Source organism: Anomalospiza imberbis, chromosome 2, assembly GCF_031753505.1.
Source record: "Anomalospiza imberbis isolate Cuckoo-Finch-1a 21T00152 chromosome 2, ASM3175350v1, whole genome shotgun sequence".
In the NCBI taxonomy this organism is placed as follows: Eukaryota; Metazoa; Chordata; class Aves; order Passeriformes; family Viduidae; genus Anomalospiza; species Anomalospiza imberbis.
The window spans coordinates 8,913,559-8,937,307 of record NC_089682.1 but is presented as its reverse complement, the minus strand read 5'-3'; the positions used below and the strand labels follow the sequence as shown (position 1 = coordinate 8,937,307).

At 42.2% G+C, this 23,749-nt stretch overlaps 1 protein-coding gene across 3 annotated transcripts; it reads right to left on the bottom strand.

Moving 5' to 3' along the window:
- Positions 1–598: 598 nt before the first annotated feature.
- SRPX (sushi repeat containing protein X-linked) lies at positions 599–21,752 on the bottom strand. Of its 3 annotated transcripts, XM_068179769.1 has the most exons (10): positions 21,530–21,722; positions 18,616–18,675; positions 12,884–13,075; positions 12,102–12,278; positions 8,931–9,057; positions 6,980–7,101; positions 5,707–5,886; positions 5,157–5,290; positions 3,727–3,848; positions 599–1,630 (listed from the first exon to the last, which is right to left on the bottom strand). In XM_068179769.1, exons 1-10 carry the CDS (start codon positions 21,597–21,599, stop codon positions 1,450–1,452), a joined length of 1,365 nt encoding a protein of 454 aa, XP_068035870.1. In that variant the 5' UTR covers positions 21,600–21,722; the 3' UTR covers positions 599–1,449. The 3 variants fall into 3 exon arrangements, with proteins under 3 accessions (XP_068035870.1, XP_068035871.1, XP_068035872.1); XM_068179770.1 differs by lacking the exon at positions 18,616–18,675 and having other exon boundaries at positions 21,530–21,752; XM_068179771.1 differs by lacking the exons at positions 18,616–18,675; positions 21,530–21,722 and adding an exon at positions 18,413–18,590.
- Positions 21,753–23,749: the final 1,997 nt, after the last annotated feature.

Genomic DNA, 23,749 nt, shown 5'->3' with positions numbered 1-23,749 from the left:
CTGATTGCCTCCTGATATTTTTTATTTAACAGGAAACTTTTGTTAATTTCCAAGTGATGACTTGCAAACAAGTATTTTCACAGCTCTAGAAGTGGCAAATCCTTGATGAGGTTTCCCTGGAGTAATGTTTCCCTGCCATCAACTCAACAGCCTGGTCTGTCTCCAAGGTGAAAGGGAGGGGGGGAAGTCTGCTACTCCAAGACTGTTGGACATTAAAAGCCAGAAGCAGAAGTGTAGCAGGTAAGAACATATGTTCCTATTAAGAACTGCAGTACATGGGCCTTAGTAATTACTGCCCATCCTCTACACTGATCACTGCTCCTCCATCATGTTCCCTGTGGCAATGACTTCCATGCTCCTGCTATCACCAATTTTCTCCTTGCTGCTGCTGAAAATCAATGGTTTGTTGCCTTTGGTTCATACTTTTTCTCTGTGATTGACACTTTTTTTAGTGGAACTAAAAGGCACCAGTGGGTTCCTAATACACTTTCAATGTGAGGCTAATGTCTTATATAATGGTTTGTAGAAAGATATTTTGAACCAACTTTTGTATCAACTGACCAACTTTAACCCCCAAGAGGAATTTTAGACAACTATCTGTTTGCAAAACAATATTTTATTAATAAAAAGAATTATAAACAGTAAGAAAGAAACCCCAATTTTACACTGAATGAAAAATCCAAAATAAACTCCCAGAAACGTGCCTCAGTTCTTTACTCTCTGTACAAGAAATTCCATTAGGTAGTAAATCCTACATCCACATTCATCCAGCTGTGGGGTCTCCAGCAGGAGGAAGGACATCAACCTGTCAGAGCAAGTCCAGAGAAGGCCACCAAGGTGATCACAGGGACAGAGCACCTCTCCTGTGAGGAAAGGCTGAGAAAATGGGGATTGTTCAGCCTGGAAAAGAGAAGGCTTAGGAGTGACCTAATTGTGGCCTTCCAGTCCCTGAACAGAGCCTACAGGAAAGATGGAGAGGGATTTTTTACAAGAATCTGGAGTAACAGACAAGGGGGAATGGCTTGAACTTGTAAGAGAACAGGATCAGATTAGATATTAGGGGAAAATTCTTCACTGTGCAGGTGGTGAGGCACTGGCACAGGCTGCCCAGAGAAGCTGTGGCTGCCCCATCCCTGGAAGTGTTCAAGGCCAGGTTGGATGGGGCTCTGAGCAACCTGATCCAGTGCTAGATGTCCATGACAGCAGGGCTGGAGCTCAATGATATTTAAAGGCACTTCCAACCCAGGCCATTCTATGATCTAAAGATGACTGAAAGTACAAAAGAGCATCGTGCACCCTTCTATGCAGAGCAGCTGCATGGCTGGACAGATTTACCAATGCACACAGAAAACCACATCAGTGATTAAGCCATGCTTTGTGTAGCACCAAGGGGAGAATTCTGTAGATCAAAAAAAATTCACCGACAACTGCAGGCTCTGAAATGCTGAATTAGGGACATGACTGACCAATTTCTGCTTGCAGTTTCATCTCATCTTTTCTCAAGGGGAATTTGTCAATCAGGGCAAAGAGCTCAGCTGGTGTTGCTGGGAAAGGGTAGCGTTCCTTGTCCATGCCATGCTTGTCCATCACCACGATGTTGAAGTTGTAATGGGGGATCCTCAGCAGCAGCCTGCAAAGTAAGCAACTGGTTTTGTTAAAGGGCAGCACCAGCCTCTTGGGTCTGAGCAGAGGAAAGGGGGCACGGTCACAGGGGCTACACAGAGTGCAGGTTTGGTTTCAGCATTAACAAGGAGCCAAATAAAGAGCAGATGCCTGCACGTGCTGCAGGCTCTGCCTCTGCATTAGAGGAGTGTCAAGGTGACTACACCCAGCTCTGTCCTCTGCTATTACTCATTGCTGTCATAGGAGTGAAACAAGGTTAGACAAAAGAGGTAGTATGAACATTGCCTAAATAAACCCTTGTGATGAAGCTTGAGTTACAAGTAAGACTATTCCCTTTCTTGGCTTCCATTTCTTGGCTTTCCTTGGAATGAAAAGTCACAGTAAGAAAAAGCAGGACACAATTATCAGAGTCTGCTTTCACTGCTACCTAACAATAACAATCATCTGTGACTCTAATTTTAGAGGAACAAAAGCCACTGCTAATCATGGAGGAGTCCTTTTTCCGAAGTGGTGAAAGAGGTCATTTAAGCTCCTCTAGTAGCAAAAGCTACATAAGTAACAAAAGTTTATCTGTGGTGCTCTTTTCATCTTTTGATTGAAGGAGTAATGTACTAGAAGGTGCTTGGATATGCAGTCAGTCAACATCACTAGTGCGGGGTAAATAAATACAGGCAGCCATGAGAGAATGAGAGAAAGCTGCCATGAAGAAGAATCTGAGGGGATTTTGGAAAGGTATGAAGCACCAAAATTGGCCTTCCACAGCCTCCTAACAAGTTTGAGTGCTCTAGGCATAGTCTTGTTGCAATTAGGGAGCTTGGCCATTACATTCAAACTAAAATAAAGATTAAAGCTAAGCAATAGTGATAGAAAACTACACTCATCTTGCACCATATATTACCTAACAAAAAAATGCTTCGAAAAATCCAAACGCTAAACTTCTGTGCTTTCCAAAGTTTTAACTGGGGCACCTGTGCTCATTAGCTTAGTGAAATGTTAATTCTAGACAACACCTTTATTCTTAAGAGTGCATTTCATATTGATTTGAGCACCTTGCAGAAGTGGAAAGCTGTAATTCACACACTAAGCAATAATAAAGACAAAATCAATGGAAAACTAACTTTGAGTGCAGGGCAGGTCATACTATACCAATTTCTGAAATGTAGCTTCATTAAAGGTTGCAAGGGATCGGGGAATGCGATGTTAAGAGAGCTTATTATTTTCTACAGAGCCACAAGTAAACCATTTAAACTTTAGTAAAAACATCTTTATTCAAAAGAAAGAGTGTTCTTGTGCTCTCATTTTTATTTATTGAGAACAGTTTTTTTTAAATACTTCTTAAAAATCCCCTCTCTGCTGTGTCAGCAATTTTCATTGTCTCTAATTAAAACTTACTCCCTTTTCCTTAGGCATATCATAGATTATGTTGCTTAAAATGCTCCTTTACTTTTTTCTAAACAACTCTTTCCTGCCAACAAGGCTTTCACTTTTGTCTTTTTTTCCTCTTCCAGTCCTTAGGAAATGCTGGCACTTTAAGTCTTCCTTTCAACTGAAAACCAATCCTCTGCCAGTCTAAGCCCAAGTCAAAACAGTTTAGGCACCTCAGTAAAACTGCTGATGCTGCAGTCAGGCTGGGGAGGCTGAGATAATTTCCTCTTTGAAATACTGCCCATCTCATTCCTACATATGGGACTTCAAAGATTTTCCCCTTTAGCCTGGCCACAACCACCACCAGCCCTGGTGCAGAGGATGAGCTGTCTCTGCCACCTGGGGCAGTCCTTGCAAAGGAGCAACTCCAATACAAATACAGACAGACTCTGAAGTATTTTCAGTGGCAGCACCCAAAAATACAGACTTATATGCCTATGAGCATAGTCACATTAAATATATAATTAAATAAATTTGTTATTGTGCTTTAATTTGCTGAAGCTATTACACAGACAGCAAATTAATCCTAAAGTGTGCTCACCAATACCTACTTTCCAGTGTCTAGCTGTGTACATTAGAGTAGAAGACGTGGTGTTTGCAGAGTAAGTTGCAGGGATCAAAAGCAATGCAACTTGTAGGATAAGGTGCAAACACAACAGCAGTGAGAGCTTCCTTTACCTGAGCTGCAGGGCAAGTGATGGGGGCAGCAGCTTCACTCCTATTCTTCCTATCTGTGCTGGGAAGACACCAACCAGCTCCACCACGGTGACGTGTCGCAGGTCTAACCCACACTGCGCCGGCTGCAAGGGTTCAGAGGAGAAAGAGGGGGGTTGGTTATCCCTGAGAGAACAGGGAGATGTTTGGAGTGTGCAGCAAGGGTTCACAGAGCCCCCTCATCTTAAGTTAGTTAAATGTTTTAAACTGATTTGAGAGCATGTTTTGCGAACACTCAAATTCCCACAGCAAAGAACTGGAGCTTCGTGACTCCAGGGGAGGTTAAGTAACATTTTCAGATACTCTAAGAAAGCCAACACACAGGGACCACCTAGGAGAATGTTCAACTTGTCTCTGTAGTTATATGAGAAGATGCCAGGATACTAAGCATTGTACCAATAATTTAATTTGGCAATCAAAGCAAATTATGTGAAACAGAAGTTGACTGCAGAAAGTTTTCTTCCATGCCAACTCATTTGCCCGCTGCCAAGAAGTGGAAAATGTACTATAGCCATTAAATTCAGTTTGATCAATATATTGAATTTTCTTGCCAAGTTTATCTAATAGGGAAAAGGAGCTGCTTTGTTGGTTTTATTTTCCTTAAATACAAGTATAATTTAAGCCAGCAGTAAAAAACATCATCACATTCATATCTCGATTATTTATATTGCATTTTGTTATAATTTGTGAGAAGAAAAACAAGATCAGAGTGCTTGTAGCTGTGAAAGAATACAGGACTGGTTCCTTTCCTTCCTTTCCCTAAGGACACAGGTATGTTTTGGAGATCTATCCCTAAGACTAGCAAAAAGCCAACAAGGGCATCACACAACACATAAGAAGGAAAATTACCAGGTGTTTGGGGTTTTTGGAACAAAACACCCCAGTGTTAACTCCAGCACTCTGGATGATTTCTGTGTTGTGTCTCTGGTCCTTTGTTTGCTGGTGCACTTTTTATTTCTGAAGCTATGCACACTTCCCTTGCATTGTAGTTGCAAGTTCTGTAAGCCTGGTCTGCATGAGCTGCTTAAGAGCTGGAAGGTTGGGTTTGTGGGTTTTTTTTAAACTTCTTTAGCAGCTGAGATAGGGAATTATTATTGAGCACGAGTTAAATTAATTTGGGGAGGATGGAAGGGCCAGAACTGCCTGAGATTCAGCGACTGGTCAGAGGCAGCACAATCCAGAATGGAGCTGAGTTAGAGACTGGGTAGATATTTCAACTCAAACTGCTGTGAAAAGGATTAATCTGGAACCATGACTGCTTGAGCCAGATCTTCCAGTGACTACAATATAACAGCTGAAGTTTTTGGATTTACATAAAACAGTGAAGCTTCTTCTCTTGTGTCTTTCTTTAAAGAAAAAAAAATAGTTGCACATCCCTCTTAAATGTGTTTTACCTGCAGCATCCCCAGCTGCATCCTGTAGAAGAAGTTAGCTGCAGTAGGAGTTGAAATAATTAGCAGTCTCCGCTTCTCATAAAACTGATCCAGAAGTGCAGCTGCAGTCCTCACATTCACATTTATATTCATGGCTGGAATAAAATTAAAACAAAAGCTATGGAGCATACTGAAAACAAATCTATTTCTAGAGGCAGAGGTCAACAGCAGAAACACAAGAACAAATAATAAAGAAGACATGAGTGAAATGCTGGCCTCATTGAAGCCAACAGTTTTACTGTAGACTGTTCTAGCTTGCACAATGGATTGACTCCAGAATGTGACATTTTGTAGAAAGCTTTGAGCTGAAACAAACTCTAGGAAAGAGCAGTCAAAGATGTCAAAGGCTTCAGCTGTTAAGTGCAAACTGGCAGAGGAGACAAAAACGATGCTAAGTTTCCTACCTCTGGGACACTGCAGCTGTATTCCACCCCCCACCCCCTTTCCAAATTCTCACTGCCCTAAGAATCATTGTGCTGGATTCCTCCTGGTAGAGTGGTGAAATACTCACGTGCACAGGTTGGCTCCACTCCTGACCACCCCAAATTGTACTGGCAGACTCGAGCTGGGCTTCCTTGCAGCTCGTAGCCACCAATGCAGGAGAACTCACAGGTAGCACCATAGTTATTTCCATCACCGGAGCACTTGATGTAGCCATTATCTGGGGCATTTAACTTCACACAGCGCCTGACTTTGAGCAAGAGGAAAAAAAAAACCAAAATGAAAGACACAGCATGAATCACCATTTGTTACTAAGGCAGCACAGGTCAGTGGAATACCAGAACCAAAGACATTTTTCTGTTTGCTTTCTGTGTTATTAGTCATGCACTTAAAAACCCCAAGCAACCAACCCGAACTCCCCCACCCCTCAACTCTTATGTAAAGTGAAACAGATGTGTAGGTGTATGCATGTGACAAAAGGTCATGGAGCACAAAGGGCTGAAGCTGAAAACTATAGGTCACCTCTGTATATTCAACTCCAGTTGTTAACATCTGGACCTGTGAAAGGGCAGCCCTGCTTGGGAGATGTGAGCCTCAGCAGAAAAAAATGCCTTCACCTCCTTGTTTCAGCAGCTCACAAGCTATGTACCATGGAGAAGCTGGCAGGAGGGAAGGGGTGTGGAGCTGGAGGCAGGGCTGGTCAAAGCAGCTCTTCCTGGATGTGCAAGAATGCTGCAGACCTGGCCCCCAGGATTGTGGTATTCACATTCTCTGAACAGAGAGAGACATAATTCTCTCTCCCAAGATTTTTCCTGGGAAGTTGTGAGACACAATGAGAAAGCTCAGAGAAAGAAGAAAACAATTCTTATCTCTATTCACTACTCCTGTTGTTTGGCACATGTAGAATGTGTTATAAAGACTGTTTACCAAAGAGTGATTTGTTAATTACACACCAGTGATAGTTGTCTAGATTAACTGACCAAGTGAGTCAAACCTGTGTCGTGACTGTCTGGAGACAGTCACAGGTTTTTTTTTTATATCTTTTTAGTATAATATAGTTATAGTATAGTATAGCATTATTGCAATATAATTTAGCTTAATAAAAGCAATTTATTCAGCCTTCTACAACATGAAATCAGAACGCGTTATTCCCCACACAAAGAAATCACACTACTGCAATACAGGGTCTTCAGCAAGACTCTGTTCTCCCTTTCAGCATCAGCACAGCAGTTTATATACACAGACACATGCAGATAAATACAGAAATGAGGACATTTTCAAACTGCCTACTAAGCCAGATGCAAATCAATGTCTGTATTTACAGTGTAAAACATCATCTTTACCTCTGACTTTAACAAGAAATTTGCAAGTGCCTTTGTTTTCAGCTCTGTCGTACACAGTATATTGGATTTTGTGGTCACCTTCTGGAAAATGTGACCCTGGTGGCAGGCCTTTCAAAATAACACTAAAACAAGAGATAAAACAGGACAGACATTCATAAATCCACCAGTATTTATTTACTTACAATGGTGTAAAAGCCTGAAGAGGGAGGTTTGTGGCATGCTAGGATTGTCTGGCTGCCTGCAGGACAGAAGACTTGAAAGTAAGCAAAAGAAGAAGCTGAGCAGCAGCAACCAAATTATTTAAATTTGCTACCTACAGCACACCCTGCTGAGACAAGGGGGTTGGAGTGGGCAGGGTCTGCTCCCTTCGTATAAAACAATCCATAGTGTAGCCAAGCCCATCATGCCCAGAGGAGCTCAAGCTTCCTTTGCCTCACATAAGAAAAAGTCAACATTAAGAAAGAAAATTTCCAGCCTCTTACAGTGGGGATATATTCCCAACTGGCTGCTCTGAACTGCTCCTATGATTGTAATTTTGATTGTTAATATGTACAGAAATGGAACAGAAAGTGAGATTCAGTTTCACAGCAGAAGGCTGTAGGGATCAACAGCAGCATTTTCACCTGGAATGTGCCCTGTCCTGCAAACAAGGTGGGAGAATTCAGATGTGAAAAACATAATCTCAGTATTAAAGCAGAGCATGTAACCAAAGAGGCTTCCATGTGATAGAAAAGCTTTTGTACTCCTGAAACTGAAGGACTGTGCATTTAAGAAAAGCACTGCGTACTCTATAAAACAGCACAGTTTAGCAATATTTTATAAAAACAGAGATGTGGTTTATGGAAAAGCTTCCACTGAAGCAAGAGCTTGGTTCTTTTGAGCTGACAACAGTTACTTGTATGACAAAGTCTACATGGGATACTCCCCATTTTTTTATGCCTATCAGACATTCCTTTGTCAAAAAGACTTAGGAATGTCTTCATTCTGACATTTTCCAAGTTTTTACTTTACCAGGTGTAGTTTTTAGTGTTGTTAATTGTAACCAAATTGTTACATCAGACCTCAATGGCAATTAAGTTTTTAATTATGTAATGAATTCTTCTTTATGAAATTATTAAATTATAGCAATAAAAGGGCAATATCATTGTCTTACATTAGTTTTTTGTATTCACATAAAACTGTAAACACCTTCAAGCTTAAGAAGTTTGAGCTTTTAAGCTTTACTAGTTCACTAATGTAATGATGTAACTTGCTTACTGAAAGAAACAGATTTTCCATGCTCCCACCATCACAGTAATCCAGATATATTGACCTAAATCCTGCATGATAAAAATGGGAAAGTCAGAAACAGCAGTACCACCAGAAATACACCTACTCTTCTGGAAAATGGGACTGTGAAACCATAGAAATTGACAAAGAAACTTTTGAACTGTAATGTCTAAATCCAACGTTTAAATCCATCACGGTTACAAACAAGAAATGTTACTTTAAAGGTAACTGCAGAATCCTGGGACATCAGTAGCCAGCACTACCTTAGGAAGAAACCTAAAGATGATTGCAGATATAATTTTGTGACACACCTTGGCTTTTTTTAAGACAGTCAAACTCACCTCTTCTTTTACCTCCAATGCACTACTCTGTTTTCATTGTTATGGTTACTTGGTGTAAGAAAACTTGTTAATTACGAGACCCGCAAAGAAGCTCTGCAAAACTTCATAGGTGCAGTAAAAATGCTGCTGTTGTTTATTCCACCAGCTCTAAATACCCACAACTGGGTAACCAGTTCCTGAACAACTCACCTCCAAACATGCAGTTCTTTATAGAGCTGCATATGTGACAGCTATAAAAAAAGCCTCTGGGATGAATGAAGGGAAAAGGGTACCTGGCCTGCTGAACTGCTAACAGAAGAGTAAGAAGGAGAAAAAGCACACATGTAGAGATTTTCACCCACTCGGTCAGAATCCCGTCCGCGGTGTCCCGTCCCTCCGGGGTGTCCCAGAACACTCTGGCTGTCAGCTTGTTGGGCTCCGCGCTTTTCTCCTTCACGCTCGGGCACTGGATCCTCGGAGGCTCAGTATCTGTTGAAATGAATGCCACAGGAAAGGGCACTGAGCATCTGCCAGAGCTGTGCATTTTCTCCACAGCTCCCTCCCTGCTGTAAGGGTAGCCCAGGACCACCTCCAGCTGGCCTCCTCAGCCCTGGATTCATCCCAGCCAAGGCAGGGGGAGCCTTTACTTCTCACCTTTTTGTAAGAAGAGCTGACAGTGATCAGCCCTTTGCAATGCAGAAAACCCAAGTAAAAGTAGTTACTGAAAATTTCTGTACATAGTTCAGTTAAAAAGTCACGTTGACAAACGGATGGCTTTGAACTCCAAGGAGGGATGTCCAATATCACACCCAAGGAGCCTGGATGTTCTGTTTACCTGCATCCTTTTCTTCGTCCATCTGTGCAGTAGTTGATGTGAATAAGAGCATTTTTAAAGCACACTGAACATCAATCTGTTTCTGCACAGTAACTCTGCATGTTACTCTTAACATGCTGGTTATTTTTCCTGCAGTGATGGCAAAATGAGAAACAAGAGAAGACTGGTACAATTACCATTTTGTGGAGAATCAATGCTGCATTTGATTCTTTCCTAGTAACTCTTATAATAATGTCTTACATCAGTAGCCAGCACTACTAAGACAAGCATCCTATCAATACAGCCTCAGGATGTGACAAAAGGATGACTTAGCTTGGTGACAGCCATTTAGCACAACCTCTGTTAGACAATCTGCAGGAAAAGGCAATCTTTCCAGAAGAAAAGACAGGGACATTTTTTAATCTTCTAGAGGAAAGTATCTATTCCAATACATGTTACAGTGCATTAAAGATATAATGGAAATATTATTCAAATGAGTATTGGCATTTTTAGCTGACTGATAACCAAAACCAGGTGTACACTGATTTTTATTTTAATCAAAATTATTTCAGCAACATGAGGGATATCCTTCCTCTTACAGGGTGGGGGCAGGACACAGTCTGCTTTGTTACGCAGAATACTCACCAACTATAAGGACTTCTGTAAGTCACTGCTAGAACATATCTAATTTTAAAAATATATCTTTTTCCCCCTTTTAATTAATACATGTTTGACTACTGAAAGGCCTTATGCCTTTCCTACATGGATCTTCACTGCTCTACTGCAAAGCCCACATAATTTAGTGCAAAAATGCTATACAGTGCAACTGCAATATAAAAGGGGAGAGAAAAGCCCCGTGTTTCCAAGAGCACTTCAAGTTCAGGTCTGAAGTAATTTTAGCCATACTCAATACAAGAAGGTGTGGAATCCCCAGGAGACTTCAATGACATGAAATTTACCAGCCCATGCCTCTGATCACATTTAGCATCCCTACTGTGCACCACACAACTAACTGTTTGTATATTAAGCAGCCTCTTTGCCTTTGTATTTCTTTGCTCTCCTCAATTTCACTCCTCAGCTAAAAGTGAGCTGCTCAGCCAGTCCTCTCCTGGCCACTGTGTAGGCTGCAGCTCTGTAACTTCTGCATTACACGAAGGAACAAATGTTCAATTGCAAATGTCATTGTACTGTTAGAATTATGCCTGGCCACAATTATGTCTGTGATGTCTGGTCACAAAAAAATCTCTATCCTGTCTATCAAGAGGTCAAAATATAATTTTATTGAACACTCTGCTAACAGCAGATCTCACTATTTGCATACAGGAACTCTGTGCACACAAGATTTGAAGGGACCTTCTCCAAACTATGCAGTATTACCACAACTTAATTCTTAGTATTACTTTTACTGGAATACTTAGGACTTGTAATCCTAGGCAACAACTGGGACTTGAAACCCTGTGCAACAACTACTCTTCATTTTTGGAATAAAAAAAAGTGTTAGTGCTAACTTAGCCTTTTTGCTGCTTAGGGTACTTGCTTACATTACTCTGCAAGACAGCACCCTTTGTAATAAGCACACCACCTCTGCAAACAGATGAGTTTCTGAAAGTGCCAGGAAATATAGAGGACAATATTTTATCATTTCCAAACTTAAAAGGTTTGTTTTTCTTCCTCTGCCCACACCACTGAGAAGGACAAAGCTTGTTTTTGCAAACAAAAACAAGAGACACCACAAATGGTCTAGACCCAAGCAGCTCATTTCTACATTTGTGCAACACTAAATAACAGGAAACCTGAAAAATATTTTATGAACATCAGGCCACAGTGGAGAGGCTCCAAAGCCATTTGCCAACCTAGACTGAGCCACAAGCATTCTGAGGAACACCAAGTTATCATACACACAAGATACTAAGCACAAACACTCTACCACCCACATGCTTTAAATTACTGGCAGCCATTTCAGATGGTCAAAAAATATTCTTCCTTTCTGGGTGGCTGCTGAAGCTTTTATCAGAGGCTTCCCAGAAACAGGGGCAGCAGGCTGAGACTTCACTATGTGCTGAAATTTCATAAGTAGTCAGGAAAGTTAAATCTCAATATTTGTTTATCTCTCTTCTGATTTATGTATATAGAAATACTTATTCCAGCTAAGGTTCCCAGGAGACCACTGACTATGTGATGAAAATTGCTGGCGTAACTAGAGTGAACTAGGCTGAAAATTAAATTAGCTCACTGCAACCATGCTGGTAACTACAAGCCATGCACATTTTCCGGATATATTTGAAGACTATGATCCCAAGGAAGAAAAACAGTTCAGACAGTGGGTATACTTTCAAACCTGTTTTTAATCATTAAGCAGAAGAGTGTGAGAGACTCCAGCACAGAGAACATGCTGGAAGAGCAGCACAGTAACCACAGGCTACCAATGAGTCACTCAGGAATCACCAAAGGCTATTACAAGCATTGTAAAGTGCTGGCCATTTACACCAGACTCATCTCCATTAAAGTGGCAATGCTTGGCTACTCGCTTTGGACTGAGAGTAATGAGTGACAGAACCTTGCACCCTTGGAAAACTGTTCTCTGCTTCCTTAAGAGGGACAGTAGTTTTTTTTCCCCCCATGAACTGGATCAAAAAGGCAGTTTGGAGTTGATGTGTGCAGGACTTGGGCAGTGGCAGGTGGCTCGGGATGAGACCAAACAGCCCAGCACCGCACTCACCGACGCAGGCCGCCGGCCGGCCGCTCCAGGCTTTGCTGTCCATGCAGGTGACGATGCGGTCCCCCTTCAGCTGGTAGCCCGGGGAGCAGTAGTACTCACACCTCGAGCCAAAGTAGGCACCATCCAAGCACTTGAAGCCTCCGTTGGTCGGCATGGACAGGGTAGGGCAACGCTTTTCTGGAAAAGAAAACAGGGACTTCTGCAAACCCGTTACCCTCCCTTTACAGTAATGCACACGTGGGGTATTACACAGAAATAAAGACACAGCTGGCAAACAACAACTGGGAGAAAGTCTTGTTCCACGTGAGGTTTTTCCACACTGTTCTCATTAGCTGCATTTCAAATTTAACTCTACATAAGAGATTCTCATTTAATGAGAAAAGGGATGACAAGTACATATTCATCTCTTCTCAGGAAATGTTTTCCTGTTAAGAGCCCATTTAGACACCTGGTACAAATTGTGTCAACTTAGAAAGTCTAAGATGGGCAATATTTTAAAACAGCTTTATGGCTCTGTCATAAAACTATTCCCACAAATCAAAATCTCACACTGAAAAAATATTCCCTATCTGCCAAGTGTATTTGTACCACTGAGATGCTTATCATGTCATGCACCCCTGTGAGATTTTCAACATCAAACTAATCTACCTATTGAAGCATACTGCCAAACTTTAAAAAATAAAACCCAAAACAATTCAAAGACCAGTTTCAATGGCAAATAAGAAATTATTGTCTGAACCTGGAGCACAAGTCACACACAGAGACATTTTGCAACCACTTACGTTTGCACAGCACCTTCCCAGACCAGCGTTTGCTTGACTGACAAATTAGCTGGTGAGGGCCATGCAGCTCGTAGCCTTTCTGGCAGCGAATGTCACATCTTGTGCCCAACACATTCTTGTAATATTCCCCTTGAGGTGTCCTGCAGTTTGCATAACCATGTTTCACTTTAATGGGGGAGCACCACGGTGTTTCTGACACAGAGAAGAAAAAAGTCCCACACATAATGATTAGAAAAATGTAAAAGTTCAGACACAAATATAAAATCACTTTGCTTAATCAAGGTCACGGAGAAGAAAAGAAAAAACCCTCATTTAAAAAGCCACCAATCTTTAAACTGGAGAACACTGCAGAGGTGCACTTGCTCTTTTTTTATGACAAACATTAAAGATTGTAGCCATTATATTAGAGGGGTTTGTGAGGGCAGATGGGGTTTTACTACGCTTTTTGTCTGTGGAGTAAGTGTGCCACCATGTGGGCAGTTTGATGACAACTGGGCCATTGTTCCCTCTTGTTTTTAAGCAGACACATCTAACTGGTCTTTGATAACAGAAGTTTGCACTAGGAACATCTTGGTCTAGCTGCAGTTGTCAGCCTTCCACATTTAGCTTAGTGCTCATTAAAAGAAAAATTAAGTTCTGCTTCCACAATAATCTGTGCCTTGCAAAGCTCAGAGATGGTTCAAGCTCTCCCACAGTTAGAAGACACCACTTACATAAATCATACTGCCAACATGCCACATTGAACCTGCCTGAACTGAACCTTTACTGACTGGCCAGGGCTGTGCTGTAAAATATTCAGGACATGGGTACCCCCACCTTGTGAGGATTTACCACCACACTGTAGTGCTGATGAGAAGAGTACCAAGTAGAGACCTCCCTTCCCAGCAAAAGTTTCACATCCTTTGTTTAGCTTTGACAACAGGGTGCACCAAGAAAACAGGCAGCTCCTCAGTAGGAGGTTCCTACACCAGGAATGACTAAGCCTGCCCCTTTCTCAGATCCAAGATTTGAAAAGCACGTACTGGGAGAGGAGAGAGGGAGGGAGGGATTGCAAAGCAAAAAGGAAAGAAGACAAATCCTGAAATCCTGTGTGACAATGTGTGACATGAGGGAGGGGCATGAAAAAACATTTGAATTTTGCAAGAAAGATGGAAAAAAAACCCTAAACAAAGCACAGGATTTTTTGCCTTCATACTTACAAAGTCACCAACAACATTAAAAAAAAATTCTAAATCATGTTTGGCAGATGTTCACTTCTACCTCCATTCCCATAGTTATTAAGTGCATTTTCCTATACTAGTTGGATCAGCTCCATACATAAACAAACAATAATCAATACAGCATTTCTCATACATGGAATACTTATAATCAGCGTGCTATGTCTCCAGGACATATTTACACTTTCCCAATGGAAACTACATTTTACAGATGTATTTTTCAGTGCTGGTCCTGAATAAACACAAATAGCATCGGCAGACTAAAATTAGAGACTAACTATCAATCCTTTGCCTAGACCAAGGGTGCATTTCCTCTAGACTAGATCATTTCTGAAGCAGTTGTACTGTGATATGCTTATTTTTGTCTTTCAGCAATACAAGTAAAAACCCTTTACAAAAACGTGTAGGTAAAATTACTCCCAGTGTCACCAAACTCACAGTAACTGAGGCACAGGACACAAGCAGGCCAGTCTAACAGCACCCCTCAGGTTCAGGGTAAGTACAGTTCAGCTTTCAGCTTTTTGGCTCAGCCATGCAATCATACCAGCTCTGTTTCTTCCCACCTATAAGCCTGTTTTCTGAATGTCAAATACATCCTCTGCTATTTATCTTACAATTATACAAAGTGCTCTGGCAGAGAGTGGGTTTTGGTTTGGGGGTTTGATGGTTTTTTTTAGAACTATTTCCTGTCCTTCACCCTAATCTCTATCCCACAGCTCCCACAACACATTTAAAAAATCCCCACATCCACTCCTTTGGGCCATTTTGTTGAGGGGCTGTATCACAGTGCCTCCCATTTTTCATGCTTGTTGTGCACCAAATTAAAACTGAGACAACAGATGAGGTGTGTGAGCTAATGGGAGCAGAAGTCAATTGCTGAAATAATGAGAGATGCCAACACCCAGCACTGCCTCCTTAACTGCTATCCCAGGGCTGCTGGTGCAGTCTTGGGCACCACCTCTGACCACTCTCGGGGGGAAGCCAAACATCTTGGATTCACAGCCCCTGTCGCATTCACCTCCTGGAGAAATCCTCCTACTCCTGAACTTTCCCATAATCTCTGCTTCAGTGGTCTCATGCCCAAACTCTCCAGCTTTTCTGTCCCACTTGTCCTTCCCATGCCCACAGACCTTAAACTTCCATTTATTTACATACCCAAGCTTGTATGATCTCCTTAACTAAGAACTAGGCCTCAGTTTTTCTGCAGAAGGGCTTAAACCTGAAGTTACTAAGACAACACTGTCTGCAAGGGCAGGACTGGGTGGATGAAGATTGGGCTGAGCTTTCACCCCAGCCAGATACATAATCCTTCAGCAAACCAGTTCAAGACATTTATGCCTTGGGTTCTCCTCATGTATAAACTCCAAATACACATTGCTGACTTCCTTTGTAAAGGGTATTAAGACAAATATGCTTTGCAACATGATCAAGAGGCTAATAAAAATTTAAAAAGGCAAAGAAGCTGCTTCAGGTATAGCAAATTGCCTGAGTTTTTCTGCAATTTTTTGTGGTTTTACAAACACACCTGACTTGAGTAAACAGCTACCCATATATATATTAAAAAAGGTAACTAATAGCTAAAAAATACAGTTTAATGCACAAACACAACACTGAAAAAGTAAAAGCCTTTCCTGTAATATCGTTGCAGCTACAGTGGTTTCCAGAGAGAAACAAAACAAGCTCCTAGACAGGGGCAAAATGCATCTTACATTGGACCAAATGATTCTGCCAGAAAGAAAAACAAAAGCAAACATGCTTTTGGATGCAGATAACTTGAAGAGCTTAGGAGGAACATCTGTTTGATTTAAAACATTACAGTGCTTACTCTAGAACTGATTGTGATTAGAAGAAAGTGGGTGAGGTGGGGTTTACAAGCCATTTACAAATATTGGGGGTTAGACCAAGCAATACTGCTGGAAAAAACCCAGCTAACTTGAAAAGCACATCAAACAATATAACAAAGTTTTAGATCAAAGTTTGTTTATTTTTAAGTGAAGGCACATATTGGTTTTCAAAGGCTAAGCAGCTACATAGAGCACTTGTGGAATATTAGGTTTGTGTGAGGCCCCAAGGGGTTACACAAGCTGTTCCCTGCCTCAAGGCAAGATCAGCCATGTTCCTGAAGGCTTTGGGGATTATAAAAGCTAGAGATTTCCCACACACTTTTTCTGCAACTTCACCATCTATACCAGGCTCTTTTCACTCAACTGAAATTTGAGGTTTTAGGTACCAGGACCTACATACTGATTTTTTGTTTATTAGAAAGTCTGTACCTCAGCACAAAAAAGAATTAAAAAGTCCCTCAGTAATACAATAGTCTGAATTTTCACTTAGCAGTAAAAAAATCCAGAGACTCAATCCTCTGTTTCAAACCACTGGAAAACAGGTAGCAAACAGAAATGGTTGAAGCCCCAGTGTTGCCTTTAGAGCTATGGATACTGCTTGATCATTACAGTATCTGAGAAAAAATATTAGGAATGAGGATTGCCAGAGCTGTGATGAACACAGGAACTGCTGTATTCGGGAAACCTTTCCTCATGAAATATGATCAGAGATGCCAAGAGGCAGGAAGGAAAGCACTTTCTCGAGCATCATCTGCCCCAGCCCCTTGGTCCTGTTTGAACACCTTGAGCCCTTCCTTCACAAACAGCAGGCAAAGTGACCAGCTGTACTGCTGCTTGCTGCTACACCAGCCAACAGAGCTGATGGCTCACCAGGGAGGAAGGGAAAAACTCCTTAAAAATGCTGTAGGCACAGAAAATCTTGGCCATGTTTCTCTGGAAAGCTGAGCAAGTGGGAAAACATCCAGATGAAGACAAAAGGGTTTAGTAGGAGGTCAATATTCACCCCTCCCAGTAAACTGCAATGTTTTGTTTGCAGATGTCAAAGAGGATGAATCTGTGTGCTTGCTTGCACATGTGTAGAAAGAAAAGTCCAATGCTGCTTACATATGTGAACATCGATTACAAAAATCCATTCGGTTTCTGTTACTGGTAAGTTTTATTTGCTAAGAAATGGGCCACACCCAAAATGCTGGACTGCACATCTGAGGAGAGGCTCTGAAGACTGCTACACAGCCTGTTTTTCCTTGCTTTGTCTTCCTCCATCCCCTTCCCCCCAAAACCAACATAAAGAAGTATGCTAATGAAGAATCAGCCTTTTCTGTTCCAATGCTTTATATTCTTAGATTCACATTGTCTGTTCCTCAACATTTGGCAGTAGTGCTTCCAAACTTGGGGCAGTTTTTAATATCTGTGTGAATGAGTCATTATGTTTCACTTACCCTGGTGACATTTTGGCTGACATGAGTATAATCCATTTTGGATCACCATACAAAAGGAATTTACACAGAATCCACATTTTAACTACTTGCCTGCCCTGGCATGAATTGGCATTGATTTATCTTCATGATCTCTCAGTTCTCTTTCTATGTGTCTGCAGAGGATCACACGTTAGAAGGCAAAGAAAAATTACTTAACCTAAATCAACCTTTAGAGAATTATTTGTGCACATGTTTGAAAGCAAAATTTTATACTTGAGTATTTTACTGGGAGGAAGATGAGACATTTATGAAAACAGCAACATAGCCATAAAAGCTGTGTCTTCCCTTGGCTGTTCATAAATTTCTGAATTATTTTATGACTTACCTCTTATACAGTCCTTTGATTCTTTGCAGAGAATCAATAATGTACAACAAGACACCAATGACCAGCATTTTTAAGTAATCAAAATGATGACAACTCTAGTATAGCCATAGATTAATTTACTAAAAAGAAACACAGTTACCATTCAGGCGACAAATGAAATGCTACATTTCTTTAATGTCTAGGCTTCTGAGGAATTTTGGCAGAGGAGAGTGATATTAAGACAAAAGCAGTCTTTTTAGAAAATGGATACAGCAAATGGAAGATTTACTGGTAGTGGCAAAAAACTTTTCACTCTTGCTGAATGGCAAAGTCTTCCAGAATAGGGAAGAAAACCTGAATTTGCTTTATAAACATGCCCATCCCGTTCACTCATCCAGCTACGTAATTTGGTTTTGGAGTGCACACATGCGTTTGTTAAACAAACTTCACTTGGCACTTCAGGTAGCAGGTTAACCTGAAATGCAAGTAATTCTGTGGAAAGAAAAAGTCATGAAAATCAAGTTCTCTTGCCTTCTATACATTACCATCAGTAAGCCTAGGTTTTGAGTCAGCTTATCATTGATGGCTTTGTTAGCATGTATGGATAAGAAAGAGAAGCTCTTCCTGATTTTCATCATTCAACAATCTGATCTCCCAGTTGCAAAGGCAATGTAAAAGTTACTTACTCGGGTGCATGAAAGAGCTGTGATCAATATTTGGTCTAATTTCCATTGTTAAAAACAGCAGAAATTAAATCTTGAGCTAAATATCCATGAGAAAAAACAAGGAGCTGGATCACCAAGATTGTATAATCCATGGAAAGAAAAAAGAACGAAGCTTTCTGTCAGCAAGCAGTTGATCCTCTTTAGCACATAAGCAAAGCATTCACCTTTGTATCTACTGCGTGCATAAACATCCTCATCATCTTCAAGGGGTGAATATCCCGATCCTACAATACAAAATAAGAGAAAAAAAAACTGCAGCAAGAAAGGAAATATAAATTAAAAATAAAAGAAAGCCTTGAGAAAAGACATGCAAGATTAGGATGCAATAATCTATGCAATGTCATCAGCACGGGCTTCTCTGAAGCTCAGAGTCATAGCAGACCCACTTTATAGTGAATTTGGAAGGGGCAAATGGATTTGATAATCAAGTGAAATAGTAAATTTCTCTCGGTGCTCCTCGTGCAATGTTAAGTGGCACATGCCGAGTCACAGCTCCTCTGTTACAGATACCATGTAGGTGATCTACTGAGCAGAGAGAGCAGAGCAGGTACAGGTGAAGGGGCTCATCAGAGGTTTCACTGTAAAGTGGTTCCATAGCATCAATGGCAGTTAACAGCCATCAGGCCAAACAGCAAAAGTAAAATGTAAATAACTTAAGTACAACCATCCTTAATGACCTGTAAGATCCTGACATCAAGAACAAGACATTGAGGTACATGACCTGCAAACACAAGTTACACTCAAATCAAAAACACAGTTTGGTTTCAAGCATTCTTCTGGCATTGTTCAAATAAAGAGACAACAAAGCTCCATACTTTTAAAACTCTGTGCAATGGCTGAAAACTTAAAATAAAGGTAGAAGCTGCTTTCTAAAAACCAGAAACCAGCTGGAGCACTACTACTCAAATAAACCATCAATAAAACAAAGCAAGTTGGCATGAAAGCCTCCAAAATTCCTAAACAACACTTACTTTACATTATCAACTTCAGAGCATGAAGCCTAGTCTATTTCAGCAGAAATCAAACCCAAGATTTTGATTTCTGTCAACATCTGTCAACAGATTCCATTTCTTATTAAAAAAAAAAATCTGCTCAGGAAATGGTGAAACATGATTTCTTACTCTACCAAACTCAAGAAAACCCAGCCCATGTATCTGCAGCTGGTTCACAGGAGCACTTCCCCAGCACTGGATCACTGGGAATCCCTCCACCAGTTTGAGCTGGGACCTGAAGTGAATTTCCAAACAACTTCTCCTCTGAAAGGAGGGATTTGTACACAATGAAGTCTTATCACTTAGAATAATTTCTCTGGACTTTTTATATTTATTGTTGAGGTTCAATTTTGATACCTAAACACTGACATCTGAGAGACTTCTGAACATAAAACCAAACTTTTTCGCACTTGAAATCTGACTGCATAGCAAAAAGAGCAAGCTGTGATCCTGAGGGCTTTAGGAAAACCTTGATATGTAAATGAGCACCTAAGCATCAATTTTTGTGCCAGAAATTAGAATACTCTTAGCTAGTTACTCACTTTGAGGGTTATAAAGTTCAGTGTTATCACTAATAATTGTCCAAATTTAAGTGTGCAGTGACTTTAGCATTTAAAATTAGTAAATCTTAGAATTATGTGAGCTTTTATGCATTTGCCTTTCCTTAGATGAGAAACAATTAAGTGCTTTTGGAAGTTTTCTAAGAAAAACTGGCCTTAAAGATTTATTCACTACTTTTGCCCTGAGACAAGGCTCTCTTGATGGAGCTTGACATCTCTCATTTCCAGCTCATTTTCTACCTCAAAATGAGAAGTGAGTCAGATCTCTTTCCTAACAATCAATGTTTTCTTAATAACCACAACAGGCTTGGCTTGGGGAGCCATGGAAGAGGTGTTTCCACTTCATCTGTGTTTTCCCAGCCACAAATCAAAGTGTTTCTGCTTCACATACATTCAAAACTAGCTACCAAGCCATGTATGGAAAAAGCAAAATAAAATTCTGTCCCCATTACAGAGGTTCACTTCTACAAATCTGATGGCAAGATCAGGGCATAAGAACATTGTGCCAAGCCAGGCACTGCAAACACATGAACAACACTTCACATGCTTTAATTCCTTTGTAACAGAAAAAGAAGGAATGTGACACAGAAGAGGCAGATGAGGTATGAACACTTGCTTTCCCAGGACTAAAGAAAAACATTATAAAAAGAATTATAAAATAATTATTTACCACTTTGAGTTTAAATGAAAGTAAGCCATAGACAACTACAGTGTAGCACATAAAACTAACCTGAAACTTTTCAGTTTACTGCCCTGAAACAGCACAAGTTCTGGAACACAAGCTCTATAAGGAATTGCTGAAGGACCCAGGGCTGTTAAGCCTGGAGAAAAGGAGGCTCATCACTCTGTCTAACTCCCTGAAAAGATGCTGTAGCCAGGTGGGGTGTGTCTCTTCTCCCAGGTAATAACCAACAGGATGAGAGAGAGGAAATAGCCTCAGGCTGGGCCAGAGAAGTTTAAAATAGCTATTAGGAAAAATTTCTTCACTGAACGGGCTGTCAAAATCATTGGAACAGGCTGCCCAGGAAGTGGTTGAGTCAGTATCCCTGCAGGTATCTAGAAGATACCAAGATTTGGCACTTAGAGACATGGTTTAGTGGAGTACTAAAAAGAGACATTTTGGACAATCATTTTACAACCATCATTTTTTGGGGTATAAGCCCATACCTTCAGCTTCTGTAAACGGACTTTACCCCAGAGAGCACCTGAAGAAAGTGTGTCAGGAAACAGTACTCATCACTGTGTCTACCTTAGTGCACTTTTTATGCTGCCAAACGAACGGATAATTTGGCCTCCAAGATTCCTGGTAAGTACCTTGACGGGAGATTCTGAGAAAGCACTTACGCCACTGCAAAGTTCTGGCACGGAAAAGGGCGGTGAGCACGGCACGTGGGGAAAGCAGAGCTCGGTGCTGTCATTTCTACCCTAGAATTCAGTGCAGCGGCCCCGGCCCGGCCCCGCTCCCCGGCCCGGCTCTGCCCCGGCCCGGCTCTGCCCCGGCCCCGGCCCCGCCGCCCCTTCCTCACCCTCGTACTCCAGGCTGGCCCGGGCGCCCAGGGCGAGCAGCGCGGCGAGGCGCAGCCAGCAGCTCCCCATGCTCCACACGGCGGCTCTGCCCGGCCCGGGGCTGCGCGGCCGACGGGCAGCGGCAGCAGCAGGAGGAGGAGGAGAAGGGGGACGGGGACATTCTCCGAGCGGCTCCCGGGCGCCGCCGGAGTCTCCTCCTCCCGCTGCCCGGCCCCGCCTCGCCTCCCGGGAAGGCGCTCCGGGACTCCGGTGCCGCCTCCCGGGAAGGCGCTCCGGGACTCCGGTGCCGCCTCCCGGGAAGGCGCTCCGGGACTCCGGTGCCGCCTCCCGGGAAGGCGCTCCGGGACTCCGGTGCCGCCTCCCGGGAAGGCGCTCCGGGACTCCGGTGCCGCCTCCGGGACTCGCCCGGCGCTGCCCTGCCCGCAGAGATGTGCGGATTCCCCGCCTGGCCCGTGACCCGGACTTGCTGCGCCGGCCCTGCCTCAACCAGGGCACCGAGGGGCCGGGACAGCGTGCCTGTCCAGGTGTATTCCCATAGGATCACAGAATCAACTGGGTCGGAAAAGACACCTGAGATCATCGAGTCTAACCTGTGACCACCATGTCAACTATAACATGGCGCTGAGTGCCACGTCCAGTCGTTCCTTAAATACCTACAGGGAGAGTGACTCCCCCACCTCCCTGGACTGCCCATTCCGATGGGTCATCACCCTTTCTGTGAAAAAAAAACAAACTCTTCCTAATGCCCTCCCCTGGTGCAGCTGAAGACCACATCCTCTCATCCTATCGCTTGTTACCTGGTGGAAGAGACCAACCCTCATTTTGCTCTACCCTCCTTTCAGGGAGTGCTAGAGAGCAACACGGGGCCCACCGAGCTCCTTTATTCCAGGCTAAACCCAGCTCCCTCAGCCCCTCCTCACAGCACTTGTGTTCCAGATCCTTCCCAGCTCAGTTCCCCTTCTCTGGCATGCTCCAGCCCCTCAATGTCCTTGCTGAACTGAAGCGTCCAGAACTGCACACAGCACTGGTGGTGTGGCCTCACCAGTGCCCAGTACAGGGGACAATCACTGCCCTGGTCCTGCTGCCACACCACTGGTGACACAGGCCAGGTGCCACTGGCCTCCTTGGCCCCCTGGATTATGTTCAGCCACTGCTGACCAGCACTTCCAGGTCCTTCACCTCCAGGAACCTTTCCAGCCGCTCTGCCCCTAGCCTATAGTGCAAAGATCACTGCACTTCCAACTTTTTTAATGCTGCTGGGAAACGGAGAACAGCAAAAACCCCTAAAAATACAGCAGTAATAGCCAATTTCAGCTGCATGGCAGATTTTACAGAATATCAAACAGAAGAGAGCAAAAGGAAAAACAACCAAAAAAACAAAAAGCCACCTCAAAACCATAATGACTGTGTCTTCAGCACACAGAAACAACATTAATTAAATGAACCTAGGTGGCATCTTCTGTAGTGTGCAGACACTGGCTACTCTTGATACTGGGAGGAAAGAGAAAGCTCCTTCACATTTAACCTATTCTTCAAATCAGAGGAAAAAGTGCTTGGGAATTCCTCCCATTTTCAAAAAGTTCATCAGTTTAAGCATGTGTAAGGAGAGAGTGACCAGTTTCCACCAGTAAGTCCACAACATCTGGATTTAGTTCCTCCAATGTTTTGCCTCGGAGTTTTACATTCCACAGTACCTGCAGGCATATCAAATATGTGCCATACCAAATATGTGAATTTATAACCTTAGCTCTACTGCAGCAAACTGAAGAGCTTCTTGGAGTATGGCAGTGCTAAGGTCACTCTAAGACCTCAGGAGTCTGGAAGAAGCATACAATAGGGCAGAAAAGGCACAAAATGGTCATGATGTTCACATTTTATGCGTAATAATACTTGCACTCATCTTTATGATGGTACTAAGAATGGAAAGCTGGGTTTTTCATCTCATTCTTTACTGGCTGAACATTACACCCCAGAGGTCTGCAAAGTTCATGTTTTAAAACCATTCATTTGTTTAAAAACTGCCTGCACTGTAAAATGTTTTGTTGCATCTGAGCTATGAAGCCTTATATATATATTTTGTTGTTGTTGTTGTTGCTGTTTTATTGTAGAAATCCTACAATCATAGAATGGTTTGGGTTGGAATGGACCTTAAAGCATCGAAACACAACCATCTTGTATTCAGCAATAACTGTGCTTAACTGAGAAGCAGAGATCAAGAA

Excerpts from the sequence above, each read along its gene's own strand:
- SRPX (XM_068179769.1), bottom strand. The coding sequence starts at position 21,599 with ATGGGGAGCTGCTGGCTGCGCCTCGCCGCGCTGCTCGCCCTGGGCGCC. Across the intron at positions 12,279-12,883 it reads TGGGAAGGTGCTGTGCAAAC|AAAAGCGTTGCCCTACCCTG; the intron begins GTAAGTGGTTGC and ends TTTCTTTTCCAG. Across the intron at positions 9,058-12,101 it reads CCGGCCGGCGGCCTGCGTCG|ATACTGAGCCTCCGAGGATC; the intron begins GTGAGTGCGGTG and ends TCATTTCAACAG.